The sequence below is a fragment of the Cheilinus undulatus genome, linkage group 22 (assembly GCF_018320785.1).
Source record: "Cheilinus undulatus linkage group 22, ASM1832078v1, whole genome shotgun sequence".
NCBI classification, from domain to species: Eukaryota; Metazoa; Chordata; class Actinopteri; order Labriformes; family Labridae; genus Cheilinus; species Cheilinus undulatus.
The window spans coordinates 17,135,740-17,148,346 of NC_054886.1; the positions used below are offsets into that span (position 1 = coordinate 17,135,740).

At 38.2% G+C, this 12,607-nt stretch overlaps 1 protein-coding gene across 4 annotated transcripts in view; it reads left to right on the forward strand.

Moving 5' to 3' along the window:
• The window catches only part of LOC121504629 (oxysterol-binding protein 1-like), a 32,255-nt gene extending 20,097 nt beyond the window's left edge, over window positions 1–12,158 (forward strand). For 3 of the 4 annotated variants that reach the window (XM_041779590.1, XM_041779587.1, XM_041779589.1), the window contains exons 9-17: window positions 230–394; window positions 2,222–2,467; window positions 3,824–3,944; window positions 4,201–4,304; window positions 6,327–6,422; window positions 7,451–7,638; window positions 10,296–10,531; window positions 10,653–10,691; window positions 10,799–12,158. In XM_041779590.1, the coding sequence (XP_041635524.1) occupies window positions 230–394; window positions 2,222–2,467; window positions 3,824–3,944; window positions 4,201–4,304; window positions 6,327–6,422; window positions 7,451–7,638; window positions 10,296–10,531; window positions 10,653–10,691; window positions 10,799–10,941 (1,338 nt within the window). In that variant the 3' untranslated portion in view covers window positions 10,942–12,158. The remainder of the gene's footprint in view (window positions 1–229; window positions 395–2,221; window positions 2,468–3,823; window positions 3,945–4,200; window positions 4,305–6,326; window positions 6,423–7,450; window positions 7,639–10,295; window positions 10,532–10,652; window positions 10,692–10,798) is intronic. The other variant, XM_041779591.1, reaches the window with a different exon arrangement.
• The last annotated feature ends 449 nt before the right edge of the window (window positions 12,159–12,607 follow it).

Sequence of the window (12,607 nt, forward strand, 5' to 3'; positions counted from 1 at the left end):
TTCACATTTGACACAGTATCCCAACTTTTTTGGAACTGTGGTTTTTATTACCAATGCAGTTTTTATAAAAGGTATAAAAAAAATAATGGATTTTCCCCTTAAGTCATTGTGATTGTAATCTGATAAGTTTTGCAGTGCCAAATTGTGCATTTTTTGTGGTAAAGAATCTTATCACTTTTAGTCGTCTGAGCTTTTAAGCCTTTAACTGACAGACTCTTCTCAATGCTAGCTCAATGAGGAGCCGCTTGCAATGAACCAGGAATCCCCGTCTCAGGAGCTGGTACCCTTAAAAAAGAGGCGGACACGCATTCCCGACAAACCCAACTACTCCCTCAACCTGTGGAGCATCATGAAGAACTGCATCGGCAAAGAGCTGTCTAAGATCCCCATGCCTGTGAGTACCCGGCACCGAGGTTACACAACGCCCAGCGTGACTAATAGGAAGTTTGTCTGTCTGCCTTAGCTTGCCAAAACGCCTCCAGTTTCACAGCTTCTTTTGTGAACCCTTGGCTGCTCTTTCATGTGTTTGTGTGGCTGTGACACAAATACTCTTCAACCAGCAAGCCCCAATGACGCAGGTTCAATCAAAACACCAATCATCTTTATTCCCGCAGTACGAGTTAGACAACATTCCTTTTGAGTCATTGGAGGTAAAAGCATCTTGTTTGACAGCTATAATTAGGAGAGTGAGAGTTAGAGTTAAACTTAGTCTCAGTACGGGTTTCTTTATTTAGAAGTGATATTTCTGTCAACAGATGAAATGTACTCCGATATATCTGAGCGCCTCAGACAGCGCCAAAGATTAAAAGCTTTACCAGGCAGAAAATAATAGATGGCCAACTAAAACAAATAAGATTAGTCTCAGCTTGTATTACAATTGTTTTGATTTTTAGTGTGATATTAAATAGGGTCGGATTATAAAAGATCAGAATGGTCGTTTCATCCTCTCCACTCCTAAATTCTGGAGGTAGTCTCTGATAAAACTGGCTCTGTGGGGGCGAGCGTTGTCATCTAAGAGGATAGAGGGCAGCCCTGGAATGTGGCGATACGGGATTGCCACAGATTGCAGAATCTCATCTCTGCATTGAGATTGCCTCCAATGATGACAAGCCTAATTTTTCCAGTGAGGGAGATGCCGCTCCACTCCATCACATTCCTCCAACAAAAGATGTTACTCTACCAGTGTTCTCTGCATCTTCTCCACACTTTGACCCTATGATCCAACCACCACAGTCAGACTCTGGACTCAGTGAAACATGATAGGTGCAAATCAGACACCTGATTGTCAGCACTTTGAGGTACCAGAATCTCAAAACGAGTCAATGGCAGAATAAGCTGTTTGGCATTGGCATCATTTTTTGTGGGAACAACCCACATACTCAGCTCTGCTGCTCATCCTGCAAATGCATGCCCCTTACAAATGTGGCACCATTTAAAAGGAAAAAAAGTGAAATAAGCACTGCCAATATACATTGTTACAACAAAGAAATATCTACCAAACAAAACTTTCTTTACTTTTTGTGTTAAGTTGAGCAAACATATTAAAGATAAATCTTAAGGTGCTGTTTGAAATCAAATCTAATAATCTAAATGGATGGTCTTTGTTAAGTCATTGTTAAATGACTACTGAGACTTCTGACTGTAAATTAAAATACAGATTTCTCCACAACTGCATATCCACTACACACATTATGGCTGATGGAATTGATTTGTTTCAGACTTACCTGCATGTTTTGATTCAAAATAATGTTAAAAAAAATGCTTTTTATGAGTTGAACTCTTTTTGAAGTCTTTCAAAAACCATGTGTCTGTGCTATTGTTTGTCCACCAGAGGGCACTGACGGGTTAAATTCACCCTTAGAAACTGCACAATGTTGAAATATTACATCTAGAAAAGATGCTCAAATCATAATAATGGTTATGAAATAGTATTTTTTAAAGATTCTTCCTGCTTATGTTGTCCTTCTCTCTTATTTCAGTATGATACTTGTGATAGGTTTCTTCATAAATGAGCCCCACACGAAAATCCCCTGATGTGATAACAGAATATCAACTGATTTCACACTAATATAGTGTACAAAAGCCCACACTGTGCACAGCTTTTTAGAAATGTATTTATTTTTTAAGGAAAGTGTTGCAGGGATCCTTAAAACAAACTACCATTTAAAACATAACGACCATGTTCAGTGACTAGATCCTGACTCCATTTTCCTCTCTTCAGGTGAACTTCAACGAGCCCATATCCATGCTACAGCGGCTGTCGGAGGACCTGGAGTACCACGAGCTACTCGACAAGGCCTCAAAGTGCCAGAGTTCCCTCGAGCAGATGTGCTACGTGGCCGCCTTCTCTGTATCTTCCTACTCCACCACTGTCCACCGCACAGGAAAGCCCTTCAACCCCCTGCTGGGAGAGACTTACGAGCTGGATCGGCGGAGAGAGAGCGGCTACCGCTCCCTCTGTGAGCAGGTGAGGGTGAAACAAAGAAACACAATATGACTGAAGCGTCTTTAAAGGAAGTGAAAGAGAAAAAAGCAGAAGGTGAGGATGAACTGAACAATCGCTCTGACTAAGCGGTTACAGACAGGTTTTTTTGTTTTTAGGAATTTCCACAGAATAAGGAAACTGACGTAGTATTCAGTTATGCTGAAGAGATGACGTAGGAATTTTTAGGGATGCAAAATTGAGTTTATCGATACAAGAGCAGAAGAAAAGTTTATATTCCCTAAGAATAAAAAAAAAATTAACACCAATGGATGTGACTTAAGTGTTAAACTGAATAGAAAGTTCATGCTTTTTAGGTATGAAAACCTGAGCTGTCAAGTGTGGCATGCAAGTGGAGACAAAAAGATAACCGAACAAAAGGAAGTGTGCTTTATTTGAATATTTGAAATATTTATTTACAGGAAATAAGAAACTCTGTGTTGTATTGGGATGAAAAAGGGCCTTTTCACAAATAAAAAGACCACCTCTGAATGGCTTTTATTCCTAAGTAAACCAAAAAAGTGACACAAATACTGTTGGGAAAAGAGAAAAAAGTAGATTTTTTTGATTAAAAATAACCACTCTTATTTTTGGGATACAAAATAGTTATCATTCCTCATCAATAACAGCAAGAAGGATTCTATTTCTAAAGAACAAAAAAAGCATGAAAATGACCTGAAAGGGATCAAATCAACAACCAAGAATCAAAAGTGTTTGATTTTTAATTATTTTGGAGTATTCAGAAAAAGAAGAAAAGCAACTTGTGATGCAAAATGGATTTTTAACATTGCAAAACAAGTACAGCAGATTAGCAGCAGATTAGAAATGACGTGAGAGGGATGGACAATATTGAATTTCTTATCACTTTTTTTAATCAGTCATTTAAGATTTTCATACAAAAATAGTTAAGGCAACTCTGCTTTTTTGGGACACTAAATTTCAGTTTTATTGCCCCCCCCCCCCCAAAAAAAAAAATGAAAACAGCTGGAAGGCTTTTATTTCCAAAGATTAAGTGCAGCCAAGTCTCGAGTAATATGTTACTTTAGCAGGCAAATTATGTTGCTGGGCTGTTCTTTTGGACTGGGTCAGATGAGTCACAAAGGCTTATAAGGAGTAAATCTCATTGTAAATGAGTAATATGATTGATTTAATGTTTGTATTGGAGTAAATGCCCTGCTTTATAATAACAGGTTGTTTCATACTTGAGTGTTTAGTTGGTCATAAAACGGGACATGGCTCATGAGTGTGACAGTGCTACAAAAAAGACTCATGGATGGACCATAAGTTTTGTTAATCTTGATTCGAAATGTTCATTTCATGTCATCGCTACCTCTCTCCCAGGTGAGTCACCACCCTCCTGCCGCAGCGCATCATGCGATCTCCGATCGGGGCTGGACTCTGAGACAGGAAATCACAGTTGCGAGCAAGTTCAGGGGAAAATACCTGTCCATCATGCCCTTAGGTAAGAGTCCACGCGGTTCGTGATGTATGAGCATGCACCAAGCGCATGCATGAGGGTGTGTTGCATTTATCAGATTCATTTCCTGATGTACACAAACCAACAATTACAAAGTTTTTATTAGAACCAGTGACAACAGACTGAAGAATGCAGCAGTCACACCTTTCCTTAAACAGGTCGGAGACATGTATAAATATGTCTTTGTTTTCACAGTTGGCAGTCATCTACGTCTCATGTTCACGTCCTATTTTTTTCACAGGCACAATTCACGCAATCTTTGAAAAAGGCAACAATCACTACACATGGAAGAAAGTTACCACAACAGTGCACAACATCATTGTCGGAAAACTGTGGATCGATCAGGTGAGAATGACAGAGTAAAACACAGTGGCACTTAGAAACCCCGTCTTCAGTAAACAAACACAGGCTTACTTAGCCATAAGCAGCCCTGGGTAATTGTCACATTTTTCATTTATTTATATTAGAATGTAAAATAACAAAGTGGAGGCAGAATATGACACACAGCAAACACCTCAGCCAAAATGAAAGCCTTACTTACACAGTGAGTGATGTTTGGATATGTGATCTGCTTTTTATTTATTTATATTTATCTAATCATGTTAATTTGGTGTAGTTTAAGTTGGCATGCTAGTCTGATCATTGTGTTTCTTATTTAACGCCAAAAGGGTGTGGATTTTCGCTGAGGACACATTTGAATCACATTAAAAACAAAAACATAAAAATTACAGGATAAATATGACAAGAAATGTGCAATCATAACATACAGAAAAATGCTGCTATTGAATCTATCCTGTGGCATGGCCTTTTATGATTGTTTATATATGCACTTGAACATGTACAACATTTTGTCATACAGTTTGCCCTATGGCTGCCATGATATCCTATTTGTCAACTTGATATGATTCTAGCAGAAATCAGATGACAACTGTTTTGATACCACAGAAACAAAAAAATAAGTCCTGCACCCAATAATAGGTCTTCATTGTTTATTTTGTAATATTTAATAAACTGTTGTTCACTGCCAAATCCAATGTCTAATATAGATTGTGTTTTTTGGGGATAAAATGTTAATAACATTGGATATCAAGATTATCTGTATTATCATAGTTTTGGTAAAAAAATGTGCTTAAAATGCTCAGAAAGTTGTATATAATATGTATATTTCATAATTATGTAACATAACCATGCAAAAAGTAAACATCTTTAAAAAATGGCCTAACATGCATTATCAAAGATTCTTTGTTAATAAGGTTGTAATCAGACGATACTTTGATGCAGATAAATTAAAGATAGTTTCCATTTCACAGCAGTCAAATTCTTTTGAAAAAGGTAGAAAAATCTAAACACGCTAAAAGCAACGCCATATTTTATTTGAGTAATGACAGAGAGCAGAAGACAGACGATTGCTCCTCATCCCTAAAATGTTTTCTTCAGGTCCCGTGCAGACTTAATTTCTCTTTACCTTGATAACAAACCCATGTAGCCTGCTGTTTGGACATTATTTACATTTGCTGTGTTCACAGCAACTTTTAATGAAAGTTTTTTTTATCGGCTTCTGTACTTTTTTTCGTCTTTTTTCGATTTAAAAATTTGGCAACCTTAGTATGCCAAACCTAAGGATGCCTGCTATTACTCGGCTAAATGGTTGAAGTCACCAGAATTACAAGTCAGCTAACCTAATATTTATTTTGAATCAGTTCAGGCCCACATTTTTGGTGAAGTGCACTTTTAACTGTCATAGCTGTGCTTAATGGAGACTGCCATGCACTTATAATGTTCTTTAATCTGAGGTAAACAGTTGTGAACAGGTAGCATTGATGGCATGTTGTAGAAACAGTGCGATTTAGAACTATTATGATCAGAAAACTGGGATAAAGTTGCTGTACTCACATAAAACTGAAGCAGTGAGTTCCATCATTCAGCTCAGGAGTTTGGATGTTAACCTGAAGAGAGGACTGAGGGCCGATGGTGCCAGCACTACTTTACTCAATGCTGCTGTGATCCTTGAATAAACAGTGCTCATTTTAGACTGTTTTCTGTGTGTTTTCTTAGCTTTAAACTAAAACACAGTTTTTTAGAAGCAAATACACTGTTTAAATAAAGTGATGTTATTTATAAAGACAACCAGATGAACATAAATTGAAAAAAAATCATTAAGCAAAATTAATTAGAAAATCAGAAATAAAAAAACACAGGTATGTGGAATTAACAAGTTAAAACAAAGTTTAAGAACACAGTTTAAATTTGTGTTAATCGTACATCAATACATGTGAGCAACATTTCACAGCGTAAAGATGAATGTTTGGTAGAATATAAGCCGGATTTTCTCCTAAAACCTTCCTTTTTTTCCTTCTTTCCTCTCAGTCAGGAGAAATAGATGTGGTGAACCACACCACAGGAGACCGCTGCCACTTGAAGTTTGCTCCTTACAGTTACTTCTCCAGAGACGTGGCCAGGAAGGTGAGAAAATGAGATTGAGTTGAAGCCTTTTTGTGTTTCTGTTCATTCACATTTGATTTCAGCTTAATCTTTTTAGTCTTGCTTTAATTTTCCTTTTTTTCTTATGTAAGGGGTTATTATTTATTCATTTATTTTCTACATTATTTTCAGTGTTTTATGATCCCGTTTCCTTCATTTTTATGGCCTTACTTTCGTATCTTGAAGGTGGCCGATTTTATCCTACTTATAATCTAAATTCTTGATATTTTCTCAATTCCTGTTTTTGTCAAATCTTTGCAAGTTCATTTTAAACTTTTCCCTGGAACTGATCATTTATGTTTATTTATAGCACTCTGCAGAGGTGGCAGAACATTCTGTACCTGCGTAAAAGTACCTGCATTCAGTTGAATAAAGCACAGAGACAAGATATAAGATGTTAAAACTGATAAACCCTTTTATTTTTTAAATGCAAATACATTCTGAATTTCATGTCTGCAACATGATTTAAACCGGGGAAAAAAAGAGTTGGGAAGCCACATCTTTGAATGAACCATTAATGCTGAGAGGTACATGCAGGTTTTGGAGCAACATAACCTTCCATTCAGACATTTTTTTACCAAGCCACATTCTTCATGAGTTACAACAGCATGGCTTCACAGTACAAGAGTGCTGGTAATGCAGTCCAGACCTGTCTACCATAAAAAGTTTGTGTTGCATTAAGAGGCACATCATTGGAAACCCTGTAGGACTTAAGATGTCCATCAAGCATGAATGGGAAAGAATTCTATTTTCAGTTCTTTAACAATCAGTCTTACGTCCTCCGATTCTTACAAAGTGTTGTTAGGAGACATTGTAACACAGTGGTGAACATCCTCCTGTCCCAACTTTTTACACAATGTCCCAACCTTTTGGGATTCATTTTTTTAAACCAAACTCCATTGTATTAAGTTGTACGTTTCTGCTCTTAAACCCTAACCAGTCTCCAAAGCTTCTTGAATCCTGCTGCTCTATTTTTCTATTAAACCCCCCCCCATCTCTCTTTCCTTCAGGTGACAGGTGTGGTGATGGACAAAGACGGCAAAGCCCACTACGTGCTCTCTGGCACCTGGGACGAGAAGATGGAGTTTTCTCGTGTGATGCAGAGCAGCCGGGGAGGAGAGAACGGCACCGAGGGCAAACAAAAGACAGTCTATCAAACCCTTAAAGCCAGGGAGGTGTGGAGGAGGAACCCACTACCGTGAGTATTATCAGAGCACGACTGGGTTTGTGTGGGTGATCATCCTGAGTCTGTACCTGAAAGTATCTCCAGATCGTGGTACATCATGAATGATTTGTAGGTTTTTTATTCCTTCTTAAATATTCATTTGTATTCCCATGTATTGTGTTTCCATCTCATGAATGGATTTCTTTTATGTTTTTTTTTTTTTTATAAGGCTTGTCTTGTGTGTTGTCTGCTTTGATTCTTAAAGCATATTGAACCTATGCTTGTCTTAAGAAATGTGCTATAAAAAAGCAGCTGAGTCATATCTGAGGTCTAAAAAGCTCACTTGTTGCTCTACTTGTTCTTGGCAGAAGTGCTAAGTTGGCGTTATATGATGCTTCTATTCTGCAAAGCGTTGTGTCTGCGTTTCCTGGTTGGAACCAGTTCTAAGTTGTTTTTCTAGACCGTTTTAAAAAGCCATGAACACAATCCTCTAGGTAACGTGATCTACCATGACGCTCAAAAGACCAAAGGGATTTATGGATGTAATAACTTCCTTTTCAAAATAGAGCTTAATTTTTCTCCTTCTAAGCTCAAAAAACACGAAATAATATACAAGCTCTAATCCATAAAGGTTGGAGCACTGTAACAAATTTAAATTAAAACAGAGTGCAGTGATTTGCAAACTTAATAAACTCATATTTTACCCACCATAGAACATAAATAACATGTGGTGTTGACAGGTAGACATTTTACCGTTTCATGAAAAATATGAGCTCATTTTGAATTTCATGGAAGACGTGTTGCTGCCATTGAATTCAAAATGGGCTCAAATTTGTCATGGAATTGTGAAATGTCTCTGTCTAACATCTGATATGTTTTCTATCTTCTATTATGAATAAAATACTTTTTTTTTTTTAGGTTTGTATATCATTGAATTCTCTTATTTATGTTTGACACAGTGCCCCAATGTTTCTGGAACTGGGATTATCACATGGGAAGATTGTTGATTTAAAATATCTGCTGTTCTTTGCTTTAAATATTCAGATTTCTGTCTTACTTTAGTAACAGAGCTACAGATTGTGTGAGAATTCACCTTATTTTCCTTCATTTTATTGTTATTATTTCCTTTGGGGCCCTAATTTTGTACTTCTGTAAAGTTGTAGTATACCAGTGTTATGGTCGCTAACATTTTCCATTGAACACTGAGGGAGCTTCAGTTGAAACTCATTAATGATGAACCGAGCGGCAACCTCCGGTCCTGAAAAATGAAGCCAATGTGGAAGTGCAAAAAATTGCAATACAGCGAGTGTCAGCTTGAGGCTGGCTGCAGGAACACCGGAAGTCCCGTCTGGACACTTGTTAAAAAGCAGGTTTTTACACTAGAAATAAACTGGGTTACAGCTAGGTTAAAAAAAAACAAACATGTCTCATTAGCTAACATCTTCATGTGCTCTCTCGGGGGGGGGGTATTTTGTACCACAATGGTTTAGATTATATTTAGGAAAAACCTCTCTGCGCACTTATTGGTGTGTCTTATTTGATTGACAGATAGCTCGACAGGCAGAAGCTACGTTTCTGTCAACCAGTGTGCTAGCAAGCTGACAGGAAGTCGGGCTTAGTGGGCGGGCCATTAGGTAGATACAAAGTTCAGTTGAGACCTCGATTTCAATATGGAAGCCGCCACGGATTGGCTTCAAGAGCTGTTTGAGTCCGTCTATAGTAAGCAGACAGCTGATGTCACACAGGTTTTGTCTAATTCTTTCTAGAGTCTATGATATATAGACATCCATAGAAAGGGTTCAGAGGCTTCACTTAGGAGCCTGTTTACCTTTGAATACCTGTGCATGTGTACTTAGCAATTACTGCTCTTTAAATATGTGTTAGAACAATGCTACTTGATCAACCTGTATGTTCTGGTTGAGGAATGTGGGTATACACTAGTACTGCCATTATGAATTGCTAGATTAAAGATTAAAGATACTAAGCAAAGCACCAAGCAGGGGGAAATGAGTGAGGATAACAAGCAGCAGAGGCTCAGTGTTCTCATCTCTAACGTTAAAACTGAGGCATAGACCATAAGGTATAGATTTGTTACAATTTTAATAATCCAGGGCGCCACAGATTGATGCACTATTAAATACTGTTAACAGTTTTCTTTTTTTAGCCTTTTAACCTGATAACTATTTTATGCCATTTTTACTCAATGATATAAACTGATTTTTTTCTGTGCTCTCATCACTCACTTCATCCATGTTACATTCTTAATGTTCTTACATCAATCTCTCTTCTGGTTACTCTATACTCTATGTTGGGCTGCCTCCTCATTTACTTCTCAAGTGTAAATAAAGTTTGATTGATTTTACAGTTGACTACATCACTCATCAAAAATCAGTGCTATGCAATTTAAAAAACAGTTGCTTGTTGACAAATACCCTCTCCTGGTCGTCTTTTCCATCATGAATTCAAACAACATTAGAATAATTAGTCCTGAAGATTATGGTCTTCTGGTCATACAGAAACATACGTTTTAATTTCAGTCAATTTATTATCAGGCAAAAACTTCTCACAAGCATTAATACTCAGCTCTACATGTACTAAATGAGATTAAAGCTGTGCAAGTGGCAGTCTAATTCAAATGAACCAAATTAAACAGATTGGTTGGCTTCCTCTCTTGTCTTTGCCGCCCATAGTGACGGAGCAGAGACCATGTACTACTTCACTGCCTTGGCGCTGACCCTAAACGAGCCTGAGGACAGTGTAGCGCCCACGGACAGTCGCCGTCGGCCAGACCAACGCCTCATGGAGGACGGCCGTTGGGATGAAGCCAATGCTGAGAAGCAGCGCCTGGAAGAGAAGCAGCGCAGCGCCCGTCGGGAGAGAGAGAGGGAAGCTGCCAGTAAACGGACCTCAAGCCAATCAGAAGAAGGTGAGTCTAGCGTGTGTTCGTGTCTTTACCTCTACTGTATTTCCTCTCGTACTTGACTGGGTGAAATGTTGGCACGAAGGGGTAAAAAAAATCTCCCTGATCCGCTCTTCTCTTCCTAAAGCTGTCGAGGAGGACTCTATTACTGATCCCTCTTTTAAAAGCAAGTACTCCTCTTTTTGTCTCTCACTTCTTCCTCCTTTTACTTTCACTCTAGGCTTCACAACGGTTTAAACTGCTTTGCTAACTGGATTTTTCTCTCTCTTTTAGGCGCACCTCACGATAACTACCAGGCACTTTGGTTCGAGCACTGCGAGGACCCCATTACAGGTGAGCCAGTCCATATCTATAAGGGAGGCTACTGGGAAGCCAAGGACCGGGGCAGCTGGGAAGGCTGTCCTGACATATTTTGACCCAAGTATGGACTGCAAGGTGCCCTGAAGAGACTGATCCATCAAAGCTGGCCAGGTGGAAGGCGTCGACCCAAGGGCCGGCCCGTTACCCACCGCCCATCCACGTTCCTACCAGTGGTTCTCTGTTCTAAGAGATCTCCAGGATGGTCTCTGCTGTCTGCTCCAGGGAAGTGGGGCCTCCTTCATCCTGTTTTGTTCCTGTCTCCTTAATGCTGTCACATATCTGAGAGGGATGGGTTGAAATATTTCAGCTGTTTGAGGTGAAATGGGCAGTGCTTCCAGATCTACGGTAGCCTCTTAAAAGAGGCTTTTACACTGAATACACCCTGTGAGATAATGTGTTCCTGTTGTCATTCACAGCTTTGTGTGCTTTGTTTATAACTCTAAAAAAGGGGGCTAAGACCTGGGTAATATATACATTTATATATAAATATGATTAGAATAATTTCATTAAATTGTTGACTGGTGGCCTTCAAGATGTTAGTGAGGATTTCTTATTTCTCTCTGATTTAGTGTCTTAATGTAATGAAGTGAAGTTTCTAGTGTGCTGGTGTGTATGAAGCATAGCTGCTCTTCCATCACTTTACATCTCTGCCACTGTGCAGTGTACTGTGTTTAAAAAAAAAAACATGATTGTTGAGCGTAATGGTTGAACCTTCATGCTGTTAAGTTTTTGTACTTAGAGATTTTCTCCCCTTCACACCTGTTCTCTTTGCCTTAGAAATGAGCAAGCTTCTCACACTTGTATTGACATCACACTTCAGTGGATTTGATGCAGACATTAATCGCTGGTTTTCTAGTAAAAGGAGGAAAAGGAGCTGCAGAATGCCAAAAAAACTTTTTCCAATACTGAGAAAATCCCAAATTATGTAAGTTGTAATCCAATGATGAAATATTCCCTTTTCACAGGATTGGACAAATGCTGAGTCATTTTTTAGATGAAGTAATCACTAAGCATCATGGTAGTAAACGTGGATTTCTAAGGTGTTTTATTGTGTTGAAGGTAACACATTCAAATGAGCAAAGAAACAAGTGGTCATACATATGCAAGTACATTTTGACACCAAAAACATTTGTGTGTGAGATTTCATAATTTTGTTTGTAAGTGTACTTAAAAATGAAGAATAAAGAAACAAAGAAGCATTGCAAATAACTATGATTTTATAAATGTATAGAAATTCATATTATAGTATTGATAACTGTAAGGTAGTTTTTTTTCTTTTGGGGCGGGTCCTCTTATATTATTGGAGGAGGACTCTTAATTTTGAGAAAAAAGGGAGTTTCCATTTTTAACCGAGAGGTGAGACATGGCATTGTTCAGTATTTTGTATTAACAAAGAAAAAATAATCTGTAATAAACAAATGCTGTGATGTCAAACTAAAACTGTTGTTAATGTCTTTTTTTGATTCAGTTCAAACATTCATTGTTATTCATGAGGCAACAAAAGTCAGTTCTTTGGGAGATGTGATGTACTGCGAGGACAAACTTCCGCTGGAAGAAGAAAATGTCAATAAATCAATAAAAACATGTCCCTCTCTTGATTAAAGCTCTCATTGATTTCGCCAGCCACATGCAGCATGTTCTAAATAAACTTCACTTCATATTTTATGCAAACTACAAGCCAACTTGCCATGTAAATGTGCCAGACTTCTCGTTAAAAACCCA